At 43.4% G+C, this 19351-nt stretch overlaps 1 protein-coding gene across 1 annotated transcript in view; it reads right to left on the bottom strand.

Annotated features, from left to right (window-relative positions):
* Positions 1 to 7296: 7296 nt before the first annotated feature.
* LOC147722860 (kinesin-like protein KIF17) overlaps positions 7297 to 19351 on the bottom strand; it is a 1643424-nt gene continuing 1631369 nt past the window's right edge. Inside the window, exon 11 of the mRNA XM_086965286.1 lies at positions 7297 to 8220. Coding sequence (XP_086821412.1) covers positions 7954 to 8220 — 267 coding nt within the window. The 3' untranslated portion in view covers positions 7297 to 7953. The remainder of the gene's footprint in view (positions 8221 to 19351) is intronic.

Below are 19351 nucleotides of genomic sequence, written 5' to 3'. Positions count from 1 at the left end.
GCGCGGGGCTCCTCTCCTCACTCGGGAGCCTCGCGGACTCGGGAGCCTCGCGGACACGGGAGCAGGCTTCTCGGTCTCCCGCCTGGCCTCGTCACGACGTCCTTCCGCCTGACTTCCGCCGGGGCCGCCAATGGCAGCGCGGCCCTGGGGGTCAGGAGGCGGGACTTCCAGGTCGCGGAAGGCAGCGGCCCGGCAACAGCTTTCGGTGCTCCTGGGCTGCGGCGGTGATTCCTTGGAAATGCCGGGTGGGCACCGGCTCGTAATTAAATAAATACCACGGGGCAATGCCGGGTGGCACCGGCCTCGAAAATAAAGGCAAAGCGAGGTGGCACTCGCTATTGCCGAAAAACGGCAAAATCGGTCCCAATGCCGGGTGGGCACCGGCAATGCAAAATACAGCGCTCCCAAGCGCTTGGGGACAAAGAAGAAGCGCGCTCAGCGCTAGAAATATCAGCAAAGCGCTGGGGCACAAGGAAAGCGCTCCTAGCGCTATAAATCAATCAAAAACGCTTCCAGGCACAGCAACAGCTCCAGCAGGGTCTGGAGGCAGGCAGAGGGGCAAGGCAGGGCCAGAGCCAGCACACTGGGTCTCCAGGCAGGGAGACAGCCAAGTGGCGGTCCTCTTGGCCCCTGCAGCAGCAACTGCCCCCTCTGGCAAGGATCCTAGGCAGAACCAAGAACAGGACAAATTGTATGGGGACACAGCCCCTTCTTATACAGGAAAACCCCTTTGTCTCAGGGTGCAGGGTGGGGGAGAAACCAGTTGCAGCTGGTTCTGAAGTACTCTGTTTACCCCAACCACCCTCTCTATTCACTGGCAGGGCTAGGGCCATCAGTCGCACTACAGGGGGTGGAGCCAGCATTGTCCGGGGAAAGTCCAGGCCCATCAGGGACCAAGTGCACTCCTCCCAAGCCATCAAGCATGCTGATCTCACACTCACCACCGGGCAGACCCATCCAGCCTTCCTGGAGCCAGGCTCACCAGCCAGCTCCAGCCAATCACACTGCAGGCATATTTTCCAGTAATATGCCAAGTCCCAGAAATGACATTTCTACACATGCCACACTCACGCAACATACATCATTGCGAAGCATTCATTCCCACGAACACGCACATACCAAACTCGAGCATGCACTCCCCACACATCAGGAATTACTAGGGACACAGACATTCCCCATGCATCCCTATGGGAGAGCAGGCCAGCCTAACTACATGCACGCACTTTACTCTGGGGCACAGAGAAAAAGTGCGCGCAGACCAGAAAATCATACATACATATCACAGATTAAAAGCAAAAAGATTAGGGGTGAACCTGCCATAAGGGCCAAGTCCAACAAATGTCTTTTGCTTTATGTTATGAATCTATGAATATATGTTTGTCATGAGTTTATAAAGGTACACAATGTTGAAAGAGATGTGTATTCCTCCAATGCACCAAAATGATGAATTGTTGCTTTAAAATAAGTTGATTTTAATACAATTGTTAAAGTACAGTACAATGACTCAAAGCCTTGTATTTTGGATCTGCTGAATAAATTAGCAGTATACATACTGGTGGCCAGGTAACTCTGAGATAAAAGTATTAAACGTCCTACCAGGCCCCCTTAACGGACGTGACCCCTCTAGTTTAAATCAAATTTGCATAAACTATATAGCAGTTGTCTCCCAAAGCGGTGGCTAACCAGTAGATTTTGCAGTTGTCTGGAAAAGTGTCTTTAGCACTGCTTGGCCTACATTGGCTTGTTGACGTGCTAACACATCCATACAATAGTGTTTTGTAAATGTGTGGTGTGGACCATGTTGCTGCCTTATAGATGTCAGCTATAGGAATGTTACTTAAAAAGGCTATAATTGCTCCTATTTTGGGATTGGAATGTGGTCTAGGAGGTATAGATAAAGTTCTTTTAACTTTAGCATAGCAAGTCTGAATGCATTTAACAATCCATCTTGAGATGCCAGATTTAGAAATAGGATTGCCCGTGTGAGGTGTAGCAAATAAAACAATAATTTGCTTTGTTTTACAAAAATCTTTTGTCCTTGCAACACTGCAATAACCATGTTGGATAAGGTTGATTATCCATTTGTCGGTTGTTGTAAATTGCCAAATTGGGAGAAACTGTTGAAGTCTTCTCCCGACCTGTGTTAAGTAATCACGGGGGGGGGGGGGATTTGGGCAAGTCAGTGCTTATTTGGGGTAGGGGTGTTATGGGGTGTGTTGCCCTTACCCATACCCTTGGAGTTGTTTCCTCTATATCCTCCTTTATAGAAACCTCTAAAGAGGATTGGTTGTTGCTTTTGTAAAAGGAAGTGTTCAGGTCTGAGGATATGGTTTTAGATCCTGCCCGATAAAAAGAGCGGCAAAAGGAGCCTCCATTCGAAGGAGACTAGATTGCCCCCATGGACTTTGCCACTTCAGTGTCTTTTTAAGAGCCTGATTGATTTCAGGACCAAAAACATGTTCCTTGTCAAAGGGGGTGTTTAGGATGAATTGTTCAACTTAGGGTTTAAACTCAGAAATCTCTCTAGCTGAATTGTCAGCAGGGTCTGGAGAATACCTAATTGAAGAGTTGTAAATTAGCTTGTCCTCCTGGACCTATTCTTGAGCTTTAGCCCTGTGTCCTTCCGGGAAATATTGGAGTAGTTGCTCTATTTCATCCCAGTGTACCATGTTGTACATAGTTAGTCGGCCCTGTGTATTTAAAATTCGCCAATGATTGGTGGGTTGAGCGACTACACGCTTTCCTGAGGCATCTATGAGCTTAGATTCTTTGTCTGGGGGTGGTGCATCACCAGAAATTTGAGAATTAGCTCTTTTGCGAGCATTGGACACTACCAAGGAGTCAAGAGGTAGTTGAATTTTGATAAAGACAGGGTCAGACAGTGAAGGTTCATATTTGTTATTGATTCTAGGAGTCAGAATGCGTACTCGTACAGGCTCTTTGAAGATATCATTTGCATGCCTCATCATGCCCTGTACTTTTTTATCACATTTTGTACGTATCACCACATATTTTCAGAATTAAGAGTCTTCCTCCCCTACCCTTGAAAAATTTTTAGGGTGCTGTCTGACTTGGATCAATTGTCAAATAGTGATTTTTTTGTCAAAAAATAAATGCAAAAAATACAAAAATAATTGAATATAATAAAAAGCTAATAAAAAGCTTTGGAAATCAAAGCTGGACTGAAATAGTGGTCCTTGCAGGCGAGTTGTCATTCACTTAATTTGCAAAAAACTAAGAAAAATATAGAGCAGTACTGGCATATGTTTTGTTATTCATCATGCCCGTCAGCATGGGGAGTGTCTGGCTTGACCTGTGTGAGGACCCAAGTGTTTCGAATAAAATGTCCTCTTCTAATGACTCTTTATATAACGATACCCCATGGTACTCTGCTGCTCTAGCAATTAGTTCTTGATAAGTCAAATTATCATCTGGTGGGGATGGGTTTGCAGGGTAAAGATCTAGATCAGTGTCTAATGGAGGGGCAATGCTGAAATCGTTCCATGGGTCTAAAGGTGATTGAACATCTTCCTCATCAACATCATCCCCTTCAGACTGTGGAAGTGGGGATCCCTAAGTGTGATGTGTAGAAGATCTAAATGTGGGGAAGAGGAGGGTGGAGGTGGAGTGGATGGGGGGGCAGGATGAGCAGGGCTGGTAGCCATGTCTTTCTTTTTCTTCAAAGGAATCTTACAGTGAGAGTCTTTAGAAGAAGCTTGTGATTAGATGGAGATTTAGCAAATGTTTTGTATCAGGTTAGATATAAATGTTCTTCTGTTTGGGAGCCAATTTGGGATGAACAATGTCAAATTTTGGTCAGAAGGCTCGGAGAAGCTCTCTTTTGATTTCGCCATCTAAAATTTGGGTGCCGTGATGGGTTTGCTTTTGTGAGCGGAAGATTTCGGCTCCAAAGCATGCTTTTGTTTCGGCGTGGATGGATTCAGCTCCGATCTGGTTTTGGTCTTCGAACCGGAAGGTTTCGGATCCAAAGAGGATTTTGGCTGACTCGGTCCCGAGCAGGAAGGCTTGACTATCTGTTTCAGTGCCGGGATGGAAGATAGAGCATCAGAAACATCATTTTGGTGCCGACCTTGGCCAGAAGGCAGAGGTGGTGCTGAAGCCTTATGTTTTTAAGGCATGAGTATATGGCGCAAGGGGTCTTCGGTACTCACGGCACCTTGTCCCGGAGGCAGGTCTTCGAACTCCAGATCCATCTTGGGCTCCGAATCTGACTCTGGACCAAAGAAGGCATCTTCTTCGTCTGCTGCTGTTGCCTCGACCTCTTCATAGTCTGACTCTCCACGAAGATATCCTGAGTGTGTTCTATACTTTGGTGTTGCATTTCATGACGTTGAGTCCGATGATCGCGAAAAGTCTTTTTGGAACAAAATACTTCAGAAGTGTCGCAGTCTTCTTCCTTGTGCTCCGGAGACAAGCACAAGTTCCACACTTGATGTGAGTCGGTGCACAGGTACTTAGCGTGGCAACAAGGACAGAATTTAAATGGAGTCTGTTCCATCGACAGAAGGCTGGACCGATGCGGTAAGGCCCTAAGGCCGCCCACTAAGTTTTCGATCAAAAATGAAGGATTCCTTGACCAAAACAATACGTGGAGAAGTGGAAATGCGTACCAAACAATACTGTTGAGGGCACAGTGGATTGTGCATAGTGGGGAACCTGAGGAACGGTTTCGAACCGGAGCGCAGCACTACATGTCCAAACCCGATGGCAGAAAAAACAATCTAACAATGGAGTCGATGCCCATGCGCACTATCACTGAAAGGAGGAGTCACCTTACCTTGTGACTGGAAATGCTTCCTTAAAGAAACACAATTTGCAAACATCTGGACCCAACTCTAGATGGCAGAAGTATGCAAAGCATGTGTATCTACAGCAAACATGCCTCGAACACACAGTTCTAGTGTTGAAGCAGCATATTTTTATAATAAAGAATCTAATGAAGGATTTGTGTCCATTACATTTTCTTTTTACTTTTTGGCAATTTAATAGACTTTTTGTTTTATTGAGATCCTTCTGAATTGCGAAAAGCCAACGATCCCAGTGCCAGAGTGTCTGCTGATACAGTTAGTCAAGTCAGTCAAGTCATAACATTTATATAGCGCACTACATACCCAGAGGGTTTCAAGGCGCTTAGGAAGGGGAGGTGGATTATTTGTCAAATATCCACGTTTTAAGCTGCTTTCTGAACGCTAGGTGATTCTGGGTGAGGCGAAGGTAAGCGGGGAGAGAGTTCCATGTTTTGGCAGCCAGGTATGAGAAGGATCTGCCTCCCATGGTGGTCTTGTTGATGCGAGGTACAGTGGCGAAGGCTTGGCTGGAAGAGCGAAGTTGGCGGGAGGGGGTGTAGAAGGATAGTCGAGAGTTGAGGCAATCTGGTCCGATGTCGTAGAGTGATTTGTGTGCGTGGGTAAGCAGTCGGAAAGTGATCCTCTTATTGACGGGTAGCCAGTGGAGGTCTTTAAGGTGACCAGAGATGTGTTCGTTGCGTGGGATGTCTAATATGAGCCTGGCTGAGGCGTTTTGGATTCGTTGTAGTTTCTTCTGGAGTTTAGCGGTGGTACCTGCGTAGAGGGTGTTTCCGTAGTCCAGTCGGCTCGTGACTAGAGCGTGGGTGACTGTTTTCCTTGTTTCGGAAGGGATCCAGCGAAATGTTTTTCTGAGCATGCGAAGAATGTTAAAGCAGGAAGAGGATACGGCGCTGACTTGTCTGTTCATTGAGAGTGAATGTCTAATTCTAAGTGATTGGAAGCTCCACTCTGAGCAATTTGAGTGTGGCCTGGTTGCCCTCATGGATGACCAGCATCCCTCACATACTGCTGGGATTCTGGGAGATGGATTTTAACTTTGGTAAAGACATGTGGCTGAAGCCTGATGGATTTTAGTGGATAATTCGAACAAAACCTACTCAATCATAGGCTGTTACGAGACAATGTGAAATGGCTTCTCAGCGGTACTGCTATCATTTCATATTGTGTTCAAAGGTCATCTGTTACTGCAGAAGGCAAACTCTTGTGAACAAGCATTTTCCCTTGAAGTATTATTGACTGATTAATGTGTCTAGAGGATTGGCTTCATTAGTGGCTGGAGGATAGAACACGCACTTTCGTTATTACCTCAAATCAACACTGAAAATGTTTGCATTCATGGCATTGCACTTGGTGCAGGGTTCTTATCAGCTATTTCCAAACAGCTGGGTCTCACTATAAAGTCTAGTAGTACTGGTAAATAAATCAGGTTTTTGAAGACCTACAGCATGTAAAAGGCAGGAACTGGTCAATATCTGAGGGAGCTGAAGCATCCTCAGTGTGGTAGCAGAAGCAGAGAACTATCCTTTACAACATATGCATTACCTAACCACATACGAATGTGGCATAACTAATGTGGGAGGAGTACTGACACAAATGTATTTACATATGCCAAAATAAAGTTCCAATGTCAGGGATGAAAACATCAGTGACAGGAAAAAAAGGTAAATTACATTAAAATAGCCCACACCGTAAGTCCAAGACGGGGGAAAGAACTGAATGGAAACAAGTGGAAACTAAGAACATTGAGGGGTTTACACCTACTGATGTCCCCCTTTTTAATTTTTAAAGATACAGCAATTTCTGGAGAGCAGTTACAGCTCGGGTTAGGGCAACAGTATCTGCCCCTTATTTCACTGTCCTGAAGACCCCAGAGCTGTGTTCTCTGTTAGATAAACGAGAAGGCCAATCCCTGGGGCCGTACTGTATCAGAACCAAAACTTCTAACAATATCATGGAAGCAAACAATAACAAATGCTATTTTTCGAAATGCCTGTACCTCTCAAGGTACGAAAGGACACATTGTGCGCTTTTACAAATTAAATCTAGCTCCAAGATGAAAATGTCATGCAGAGTACATGTTTACATTTAATTTCAAGTATATTTTTGTCATGAACAGCGCTACTTGTAAAAAATACAATAAAAACATTTCAGTCAGCATTTGTCGTGAGATAAATATTTGTAGATATCATTCAAATTGCCTGGTATCATTGGGACACTGAACTAGAAAAAACGAAGCAAATAATTGCATTGACAAGTATTAGAGGTGCATGTGTCAAAATAAATATCAAAAACGTACGTGTTATTAAAAGTTATAGAAAAACAGACCCTGAAAGCAGTTGTTTATGTCTTGTGATAGGTGTCTTGTGTAACACCACATGATTTGTTGACCTTGGAGATCTGATGAAGCGCTTGTAGCTCGGAATAGTATCTGACAAGATACGGACATTTAAAAAAATAGACTTGTCTTCAGCAGTCCTATCCATTTTATTGCAACTGTATTTTTTTACAATGAGGTTTCAGGTTTGGAAGAATGGCGGGCAGGGTGTTCTGTCACAAAGGTTTACTACTGAAGCATTCCTTTCACTTGGTTACAGAATTCCTCAATAGGATACCAGAGTATCATGATTCTTTGCTAAAACCAATTCTATGGTAGGAAATGTTTGTTCTAACAGTATACCTTCCATGAAATTTGGCATTAAGATAGATGTTGCCAAACGCTTGAGCATTTGCAATCTGGTTTCCATTAGCTGATACATTCAAAATTTACAACCTACAGATTGAGTAGAATATTGCTAACCTTTACATGATAAAAAGCAAACAACATTTATTATACAGAACTAAGCAAAGTACTCAGGCTCCTCGATGGGAGATGTGATGGACTATAAAAAATGACAAAAATATTTCTTTTTGTGACTAGAATCGGGCAGTGCATGGGCACTGAGTTAAGGTTGCTGAACTCTTTTCTGTCGGCTGACAATGTCAAAGGGAATAAATAGAAGAATCAGCAGGGATCTCTGACTGCAACATCTGTAGAAAGGATGTTGATGGATAATAGTGACGCCCATTAGCATGAGGACCACTACCATAGGTAGATGTAGTTGCAAATGAGAGTGTGTTCGCCTGTTTACGCCGTGTAAGGCTTCTCTTCTGCATCAAGAGCAATGTCAGGTATATTCCAATATCCTGAGTCTTCATCATAAAAGGAGTCCTGTATGATGTTGTCCACATTGCTGTAATTACACTCTGGAGGAATTATGCGTTGGAGCTGCTCAATCACCTGCTGGAAGAACTGTGATTCTTGCTGCAGTTTGCGAATTGTGCTCAGGTAGTCATCCCTTTCATGCTCAAATTCAATTTGCAAGTCATTATTCTCCACCTCTGCAGCTACCAGCTAAGAAAAATAAAGGGAAGAAAGAAAAGAAATACATTACGATGTCATACAGCAGAAAGGGGAACGGAATGGATAGATTGTTACAGGTTTTCAGAGACAGACTGAATAAGAAAAAAATAAATAGTGAGTTTAAGAAGAAAGGTGTTGTCTTTGAAATTGTAAAAGACAGAATAACGAAATGAAGGAAAGAGCTGAGATAACGACGAAGAAAGGAAAAATGTGTTGGCAAGGAAGATGGGGAAAAAAAGCTTTAAAAAGACCAGGACTTCCACAGAAATAAATGAAGGAAAAGGTAAGGAGGCTGGATATAAGGGAACAACGTAAAAGTGACAAGTGGGAGACAAGCACCTGCCCTTTTTTTCTCAATACATCATCATATGTATTTTGTAAAAAATGTCTCTCATTATCAGGTTTTCTCAAACAGCTCTTCCTAGTTGTTGCTTTTCTGTGGAAACCAATCCACTTTATTCTCACTTGGTCTTTTGGTTCAGAACTATTCACTCCACAAATGACCTTTCTAATTCCCCTGTGTCCTAGAGATTAATTTCATTGTCTTCGACTTAGATCTTGTACATTCACCCTTCACTTTGCCAGGTGCCGAAATTCCCACTTTTGTTTGCCAGAACATATCCAAATTGCTCTTTAAAGTCTGACTGCAGCACAAACACATGTTGTCCAATGTCTGTGCACTTTTTCGAATCCTCAGCTTCACCACAAGCATCATCTGTCAGTGTCTACGCATCTTCAAAGCCTCCTCCTTCTATCACCTATACAGTTTTCAGTTCTCCTTATTCTTTAGGTTTCATTTCTAGAACTTTGTGCACAAAGCCTTCCATTTAAGCCCTCGAAACTCACTGCTCGCTAATGTTTAATTTGTGAAAAGGTATCTCCTTGTCTGAGCTCCACTTTTCAGTTTCCTCAAGGCCAACTTTTGATGGCACCAACTAAAAATGCATTTGAGAATGTTGGTTTCTTTAGGGGCGTTTAACAAGCAGAATATAGGAAGTTGTTACTGGGCGCATAAGGCATTGTTTACATGTCTGGGCCCAGTTCAGTAGGCTAACGATCTAGATAGTGAAATATAGGTTAGTGAAGGTCCAGGAAGTACACTTATGACGGTGGAACCTAGTCTGCTCAAGGAATTCTCTGAAGGGGATAAAAGGAGATGTAGTAAACATTTGTAAATATGTCAGTGGTACAAGGAAAGGAAAATGGGCATGTAGAAAACACTTTTAAATGTTTAGTGGTATGAATACAATTAAAACATTCAGAAAAGATGTGAGTACATTCAGAGTGTGTGAAAACAAAAAACTGACAGTACTATAGGTTGAATACTACTCATCATCATGTATTTTTGACAGGTGACCACACCCGTTTGCTCCATATCTGTTTTTAATCAGCCCTTATAATGTTTTTATAAGATGGCTCTTTCTTTTTAATCGGTCCTTATGTTTTGAACAGATTGTCGTCTTTTGATGTTTGATAGGATAATGATAATTTGCAAATCAAGGCTTATAAGATGATACTGTAATGAAATCGAAAGCATATAAAATGATTTGCTAAGATTTTGAATCAAGGCTTATAAAATGAGACTGTAATGAAATCAAAAGCTTATAAAATGATAAGACCAGATCTGTAGATTTTGAGGTGCTTGCCGTGTTTTAGGGGTGTTTAGGGACTCTGTAATCACAATATTGTAGATGTAGCATAGAATTGCAGTAATATTTGGTAAGTTTCATATCATCGCATTATTGAAAAGAATGATAACGTGTTTTAGGCAAAATAGATTTCATTCAATATAAAAGAACCTCGGAGGAAGTTTTATTTTGATGAATAGTTACAATTTAATTGAAAACCTCTTTACATATCAGAAAAACACTGTTTTAGGTAATTACAGTCTCATTATGTGAAATTACATATATTTGACCACATTTATTGACAATAAAAAAAATATTCTGGCTTATCCAAACTAATATAATAAAGAGAAAGCCCAAACCTTTGAGGTTGGTAATCTCAGGAACGACAGCACCAATCACAACACCCAATACAGCGTTGGAAAGGGCAGTTGCAGCAGAAGGACATAGGCTATGCAGACGCCCACCATATACATTTAAAAGGTAAAAGAACCGTGCCAGCAAAGTAGTCCCTTGTGGGCGTGTCTGCGTTGTGCTGTGGGCGTGTGCTGGGGATGTGACAAACACTGGGGGCGTGTGGTACGTTCCGCCCTTCATGCCATGTCTCATATCGTGTGCTAATCCCACCCTGCTCCCTTTAAATACCCCTGCACCCCATAATCATAACCCACCCTTACTCCTTAAAATACCCCAACACCCTTAAACACTAACCCATCTTAACCCTATAAATATACCCTGTACCCCAAAACCCAAACCTATCCCTAAACCCTAAAAATACCCCAAAACCCAAACCTAGTCCTGAACCCTATAAATACCCCTGTACCTCAAAACCGAAACCTACCCCATAACCCTAAAAATACCCCTGTACCCCACAACCTAGCCCTGAACCCTAAAAATACCACTGTACTCCAAAACCCAAACCTACCCCTGTACCCCAAAACCCAAACCTAGCCCTGAACCCTTAAAATACCCCTGTACCCCAAAACCCAAACCTACTTGTGAACCCTAAAAATAGCCCTATACCCCAAAACCCAAACCTAGCCCTGAACCCTAAAAATACCCCTGTACCCCAAAACCTATACCTATCCCTAAACCCGAAAACTAACCCTGTACCCCATAACCCAAAACTATATCTGAACGCTTAAAATACCCAAACACCCCAAAACATATACCTCAGTACCCCAAAACATATACCCCTATACCCATACTTACCTTATCCAAACATTAAAAAAACATGCTTTTACCATTCATGCATTTACAACGAATTTCGTTGTAAATGTATGCGTGGTAAAAGCATATAAAATGTAATGCCATGCGTTATAATGGCATTGCGGAGTCATGGTACTTTCGTAATGAAAGTATGCAGAGTCATGGTATGCGGAAAGAAAGTTGCGGAATAATGGGTGTTTACCCTCCCCCGGTAAGTACATTGGTGGCACGGCGGCCCACATCTCCAGCAACATACTCATATTTTTTTCACCACCCATTTGAAAAATGCACAGGTCTCTCATTGATGGCCAGCACTGACATACACTTTTAGACACACCTTCCGCCACACGTTCTAGAATTGCGAACTTTAGAGCTGGGGAGCTACGTTCAAATCTCGGCATCAGCTCAACATCCTGTGATTCCAGGCAAATCGCTTTGTCTCCCCGTGCCTACCACAAATGAATGTGTTCTTCTGTAATTTAAATTGTGCTCATGCCATGTTGCCGAGTTCGTGCTATATAATATTGCAAAGAAAAATAAAGTAGGGAAACTCGAGTTCACACACTACTGAACGCGCACTCTTAAGTGCATCAGCAGTGCACTGTGAATCGGAGCGTTTCACAGGCCTGTCACAGATAAGAAATGCTTAAAAAAATCAAGAAGTCACAGGATATTATCATCACCCAGTAATAAGAGGTATGGCCCTCACTCATAAAATAATACAAAAAACTATAGGCCGGTGATGAAAATGAGGTAGTTACATAATACAATTGTTTATTTTGTTACCCAGTAATAAACACAGATTTCTACATTTGCGTGCAGCATGGCAAACAAAATATGCATTACATCAGTTTGATCAGAAAACAAGGCACTATGCTAAGCAGACAACCAAGGCAATCTCTTGAATGGGTTTCTTTTTTTGGAAGTTGTACTCTCGACGGAATATGGGTTCACAAGTTTTATCTTTGAAGTCATGTACACGTGTTCTTTGAGGGTCATGGAAAAATGGTGACGCAGAGGGTGACAGAATAACAAAAGGGTGACACCTCTGCTTTTAAAAAATTCTAAGTAGATATGATGCCCACCACGTCCTAGCACAGATGGCGAAATGTTCAGTTCTGCTAGGCTCTGCATGAAAGCGTCCCAACCGAAAGACACTTTCTTATTAGAAAAGAAGTGTGTTTGTGCCACGCCTCTGACCAAGTAATGAAGGTTTGAGCCATGTATGACATTAACTTTATACAGAAGTTCCTCTCTTCATTCCAGCAAGCTATATCTTTATTTTGCTGATTTTTTTTAAGGAGTAATATGGCTTTGTATTTGTGCAGAGGGTTAACATTGTCAATGATTTCATGAACTAGATTAACGTTTGTGATTCTGGTTCTTTGACGGGTGGAACTGGAGGCACTTGTCTTTCAGGCATGAATAAAGTTGGGCCCTCTTTTTCCATTTTACCGTGATGGACAAAGGGCAGATACTTTTGAAGAATAGAGGTTTAAAGCTTAGCCTTCTTGTGAACAGGTACATCACTATGCTGTAGAATTTCTCACATCTCAGTATCCAGAAGATCTGTGGCAGTTTTTCTAACTTGGGTATCATCGCTTGCAGGGGCCCACATTCTGTCTAGCTGATGTTTAGGAACAAGATAGATTTTTTCAATATATACCTCAGCGTCTGAGCAGCAGCCCTGTTAGTAGCTGAACAGCCAAGCTTATCTGTGACCCTATGAAGCCGACAGACTGCTTGACAAGACTTTTTAGTTTTAATAGATACTCTTTTATTGGTCGGTTTTTTAACAAGATTACTTTTCTTTCTAAGCACTCGGATTTGCTGAGAACTCAAAGGCGCATTGCTCTTCAAGGTATTTAGGGCTATCTCGGAGACTGCGGCTACTAAATAGTCATATGCGGAGAACAAAAGACCTTTCCTTTGTTGTGGCGATGATGAGACCATCAGTCTTAAGAGAGATAGAGTGCGCATTATCCTGCTGGACATGGTCATCAGGAGGTAGTGCTTTAAACTGGTGTGTGGCTTTCTATTTCATCATCTTTTTATAACCGGGGAGGACTTTTTCAGAGTATAAGCAATAGGAATATCCGGTGGGAAAAGACCTGTCCTCAATCTGTAATCCTCGGGAGTGCCCATGTTTGAATCTACACAAAGATACCCACAGGGTCACAGAGTGGCATCCTCAAAGGCTTCAAAAAAGAAACTAGAGCACCCAGGGAACATGTGTCTGGCTAGTGTCGTTATTAAAGTTTGTCTTGAGAGTTTTTGAAAAGCACCATGTATTTCGTGTTCAGAGCAATGGTTTGAGAGCTTTTACCTTGGCAGAACACGTTCTGCACAATGTATAAACTGATGAGATTATGAGGGTGAACATACTGAGTAAAAGCTTTAATTTCAGAGCTGTCTCAAGCAGAATCCATTAGATCATCTACAGTTAACATAATAGCACTAGATGGTGGAAATAAATTGTCATCATTTAAGGCATCTGGGAGCCTATCAAAAATGTAAAGTGTGGAAACCTTTGTGAGAGTTCTTGATACAGCCCCTGCCAGCAGGAATAGGCCCATAATATGTTGGTGGGTGGCTGTGTCAACATTTGATGAGCATTTTCCAAACGTTTTTTTTCAAAGCAACTTTTACCAGGATTGGAAGCACCAGCGAGGATGCAGAAGAATGGATGCTGTAAACAAATATCCATACTTTAAACACCCTATAATGAACATATAAACCCTAAGCAGAAAGCCTTTTCTCTAGCACTATATACTTATACAGCGGATGTATGACTTTTAATAGCCTTAGTGTAGAGTTTTATAGTCCTCTATAAGAATGCGCTCATCTTGTACAACCCTAAATGTTTTGCGCAGATGGTGTGTCTCACTATCCCAGCGTTGTTTTTATTCTTACAATGCTGGGGTGTTCCACTACTAAGCATTCCTCTTCTGGAACACATTCACAAGGGTGGAGACCTCTTCTAGTGACATTCTATGTGTTATCCTGAGCTCCCCAGGCAGGCTGAGGTTAGCGCTCATTAACGTATACTCACGGCCAACCGGAAACGGGCAATAGTCCTCCACCCCAGTTAAATTATCATCATTTATATCCACACTGACTATGACATAGTGATTTTGGCTGGTGATTTCAATTGTCAGTATGAACCATTGAGGGACCTAGAGGCTGACGAACCCAACGACGAGGATCTGCACTGGGCCATCCCAGTGGCCAATGCACAGCCAGTACGAGCATGGACACCATTAGTTGTCCAACTGAACACCCTCACACTGAATTACTAGCTTAGGGCATGTAATGGGCGTTTCAACACTGACAGTCCAGCCAATTTCACCTATAACAGGTTGGGTTCCCCTTCAATCCTAGCTTACATTATGGTGAATACTAAATCTTGGCATCGGTTGGTCAACTTTAAGATTTCTCCCAGATTTGATAGTGACCATAATGCTTTAATCTTAGAAATGGACTCTCCATATTCCGGAGAAGCCCTTAAGGACCAACCGTTGAAAACAGCAGGGCCAATTCTCACTAGATGCAGGATGAGAGTAAGATGGGGCATCCTTTGCGAATCCCAAGACAGACTACATTTACTCTATCAAACAATCTTGCCATATCTAGGGGTTGCAATTCAACTAGGTGAGTCCGGAGATTCTGTCTGCACCCTCAGTAAAATAGCAGAAAATCATCAATGATTAGTGGCGGCTCTAGCGGAAAGCTTTGTAAAAATAATACAAGTAAAGGCAGGCAGTTCTCCTAGACATCCTTGGTACAGTGCCAAATGCCGCAAGGATAAGACAAACCTGCTGACAGCGATCAAAACTAATGATAAGCTGGCGATAAAGGGCTACAGGATACTATATAAGCTCGAAATCCAACAAGCAAAAAAGGAGTGGGAATTAGAAAAGTGGGACAGTCTGAGAGATGCCCTAAACAGGAGGGACATGAGGACCTTTTGGAAACTAATAAGCTCAGACACAATGGAGGATAAACACGCCTTTGAACCAAACTTGGGCGCTGAGGTCTGGATGGCACAATTTCAGTCAATCTACTCCAGGGAAGAGGGTGCCCTTGAGCAAGCTAAAATCTTCACTTCTCGCCGACATCTAGTCAGTTCAAAAACTCAGGCAATTTCTCTAAAAGAGGTTACAGTCGCAATTGCCCGAGTAATATCTGCTAAGGCCCCGGGGCTCGATGAGATCCCCGGGGACCTTTACCGAAATGAACCTAGTGTCTGGGCTCCTTATCTCTGGAGCATATTTAACACTATACTACAGGGTATGGAGATCCCCATCACATGGCTAGGGGCTGAATGTATCCCTATTTACAAGAAGGGCTCTCCCCTCCTTCCTGCAAATTATCAGCCCATTAGCCTCATCGATGTTGCACAAAAAATCTTCGCCTGAGTGCTTATGGACCGTTTGCAGAATTGGATGGAGGAGTTTTCTATTCTTACCCCCTATCAGGCCGATTTTCGTACTAAAACATCCACAATTGATCAAGTTTTCAGGTTGCAACTATTGCACTGGAAAACAGTAATCTTGGAGGGTGGCAGTCTCTATATGATTTTTGGGGACCTGAAATCGGCATTTGATTTAGTCCCCAGAGAAAAACTATGGGCTATTCTACATGAGTTAGGAGTGCCTCCCTATTTATGTGAGATTCTGAAAAGACTGCATGTGAACAACTATGCCCAAATTAGATTTGGAAAAAATGGAGCACTCACTGACAGCATACCCATAGAGAGAGGTGTGAGGCAGGGGTGTGTTTTAGCCCCTACCCTTTTTTTCTCTTTATAAATGGCCTAGTTGAAGCTTTGGCAGCCGGAAGGGATCTAGATGCACCAAAATTAGTGGGACGCAAGGTATCTGCCTTGATGTTCGCAGACGATACCCTCCTGCTGTCAAAGTCACTAATGGATATTCAAAGGGCACTGGATATTTTTACCTATTTTGTAAGAACAGGGGCCTGGAAATAAAGACACAGAAAACTAAATATATGGTGTTCAATGCAGGCCACTCAAAGCGTCCTAACCCACAACTGGCCGGAAAATCTTCAAAGAAGTCACTGTCTGTGACTATTTGGGCCTAACCCTCAACAAGAACATGAAGTGGGGTAACCAAACCAGGAAGGTTTGTCTAAAGCGGACGCAAACGTCAGGGGGCCTCGCGAAACAGCAAAGGAAGTGTGTATGTAAGATGCTGGGGCCGATGCTGGAAATTTATAAGGTGCAAGCTAGAGGGGCTGCTTTGTACGGAGCCGAATTATGGGGCCATAGGCCGACCGACCAACTTGCAAGGATTGAAAATTCTTTCCTTAGACAGTTGGTGGGCCTTCCTAAAAGCACTCCTTTAACCCCGCTCCGAATGGACTTGGGCGAAAGCCCAATGGCACAGGAGGTAGTGCTCAGACCCCTTCTTTATTGGCACCGATTATGGAGCACCCCATAGCTATCCACGTATGAGGTGGAATTGAGGGAAGTGGCCGATCACAGGGGGGCAAGCAAATAATAATAATAAATAATAATAAGCCATTTGTTGAGCACCTGGTTACACAGAAGACAGTGTGTACCCGCGCCAATTGCTGCTAGGATTTCAGGAGGCAGATGTTAGTAGAGCCAATGGAGGGAAAGGTTACATAGTGGGGAACAGGAATGTCTTAAGTTTACCCCTGAATCTGGATTCCGAGGGCTCCATTCGAAGATGGAGCGGGAGTTCGTTCCACTGTTTGGAGGCTAAATACCTGAATGAGCGGCCACCCATCCTGGCCACCCATCCTGGCCCTCTTGACTCGGGGAAGTTTGAACAACATCGTACCGGAAGATCTTAAATTCCGGATGGGGCGATGTATACTAAGGAGGTTCTTTAGATAACCTGGGCCTTTACCTTGTGCGATACGATGTGCAAAACAGAGGACTTTAAATTTAATCCGTTCCCTGACTGGGAGCCAATGAAGCTTGGCCAGCGCGGTCTTCCCAGAGGCTCTACGAGGAAGCCCAAGCACAAGGCGTGCAGCAGCGTTCTGAACACACTGAAGTTGGTGAAGGCCTTTAACACTCAAGCCTACTAGCAGGGCATTCCCATAGTCAAGGTGGGGGGTCACCAAGGCATGGACGATAGTCTATCTGGCACCAATAGGGAGGAGATCTAAAACCTTCCGAAGGACCCTCAGTACGCTTAGACACCTACCAGTCACCTTGTTGACGTGTGACTTAAAAGAGAGATCTGAGTCAAGCAATACGCCAAGGTTTCTTACCGAATCCACAGGAGTGGGAGGGCAACCCAATTCAGTAGGCCACCACCTATGAGACCAGGCAGATACTGCTTTCCCAACCACCAGCAGTTCTGTTTTTTCGCCATTTAGGCGCAGGCAGTTGTTGTTCATCCATGATGCCACTGATGGCAAACAGTTGGAAAAATTAGTGGCATCATCACTGTGGTCGGGCGTAAGCTTGAATATCAGTTGGGTGTCATCGGCGTAGCTGACAATGGCCACCCCAAACGCTTCCACTACGTGAGCCAGGGGTTCCATATAGATGTTGAACAAAGTAGGGCTCAAACTTGAGCCCTGAGAAACCCCATGGCTCACCTTCCTAAGGGAAGATTTGAAGAGTGGGCAATGAATCTGGAAGCTCCTATTGGCCAGGAAGGAACGTATCCACGCCAGTGCTGATCCTTCCACCCCCATCTCAAAAAGTCGGGACAGCAGCGTTGTGTGCAGCACGGTGTCAAACGCTGCACTTAGGTCTAATAAAACCAACGCTGCTGTCTCACCTTCATCTACTAACTCTCTGAGGCACTCGGTGGAATAGAGAACGGCTGATTCCGTGGAGTAGCCAGATCTAAATCCTGATTGTGAGGAATGGAGAAGGACTTCCTCCTCAAGATATTCCATGAGCTGCTTATTCACAACCTTTTCTACAACTTTAGAACAGAAAGGGAGGAGGGAGATGGGGCGGAGATTTTGAAGTTGAGAGATATGGATGTTGGGTTTCTTTTTTAGAGGGATAACCTGAGCAGTTTTCCACGCCTCAGGTACATAACATTCCTGAAAGGACAATGTCACCATGTTGCTAATATGGTCAATTAGCATACTTTCCAAGACTTCTTTGCAACGTGCCGGTGGGCATACGTCGCTGGGAGAGCTGGATTGTATGCTGTTGACTAAACAGATATTCCATGAGCTGCTTATTCACAACCTTTTCTACAACTTTAGAACAGAAAGGGAGGAGGGAGATGGGGCGGAGATTTTGAAGTTGAGAGATATGGATGTTGGGTTTCTTTTTTAGAGGGATAACCTGAGCAGTTTTCCACGCCTCAGGTACATAACATTCCTGAAAGGACAATGTCACCATGTTGCTAATATGGTCAATTAGCATACTTTCCAAGACTTCTTTGCAACGTGCCGGTGGGCATACGTCGCTGGGAGAGCCGGATTGTATGCTGTTGACTAAACATAATAAATCATGTCTTTCAGGTGTTTTGAAGCATGTAAGATGGGATTTCCTTATGGAGCTAGAACTGTCTCTCGTGCACCCTTGGTGGCATGAAGGATCGACACTAGGTTTAAAGGTGGCATGGATTTTGACGACTTTTTCTAAAAAGAAATCCGCTACAGAATCACATATCTCATTAGAATACGTGTCTTGAGCTTCCAGTCTGGATGGAACCGTAAGCTCCTTATAAATAACGAAGAGTTCTCTAGTGGGATTGTCTGCCAACTCAATCCTGTTCTTAAGATAGATCCTTTTCTCAGATCTTACAAGTTTTTGATATTTTTTTTAACTCCATTCTATAAAGAGCTTTATGTTCTGGAGCATAGTTTTTTCTCCAACTCCGTTCCATGGTTTTGCATTTGGTTTTAGCCATTTTAAGTTTTTCTGAGAACCAGGGGGCAGTTTTGGATTGCCTTGCCGGGGGTTTGGTAGTCCAAGGCGCTACTTTATCCAAAGCGTTGGACATCCAACTTTCATAATTGCTCCATACCTCATGTAAGGTATCACCTAAGGGTAAGGGATGTTCTGATAGAGCGTTTCCAAACGTTTCTGGGTGAATTTCTTCCATTCCCTACGTTTCTGTGGTAGGGATATCCTAGGTCTAGTTTCTAAGCGCACGTTCTTGATTTCGAACTGGATGATGCTGTGGTCCGACCAGATCATTTGAATTGGGGGTAAGAACTTAATACCCTCCCAGTTGGCGAAAATAGGGTCCAAAAGGTGGCCAAGTTGGTGTGTGGGGGCTGTAGATAACAAATTAACCCCCAAGGGTTTCAATGCT

Source organism: Lissotriton vulgaris, chromosome 4_1 (genome assembly GCF_964263255.1).
Source record: "Lissotriton vulgaris chromosome 4_1, aLisVul1.2, whole genome shotgun sequence".
Lineage (NCBI taxonomy): Eukaryota > Metazoa > Chordata > Amphibia > Caudata > Salamandridae > Lissotriton > Lissotriton vulgaris.
Note: the sequence above shows the minus strand (reverse complement) of the source record. Positions and strands in the feature narration are given on the sequence as shown.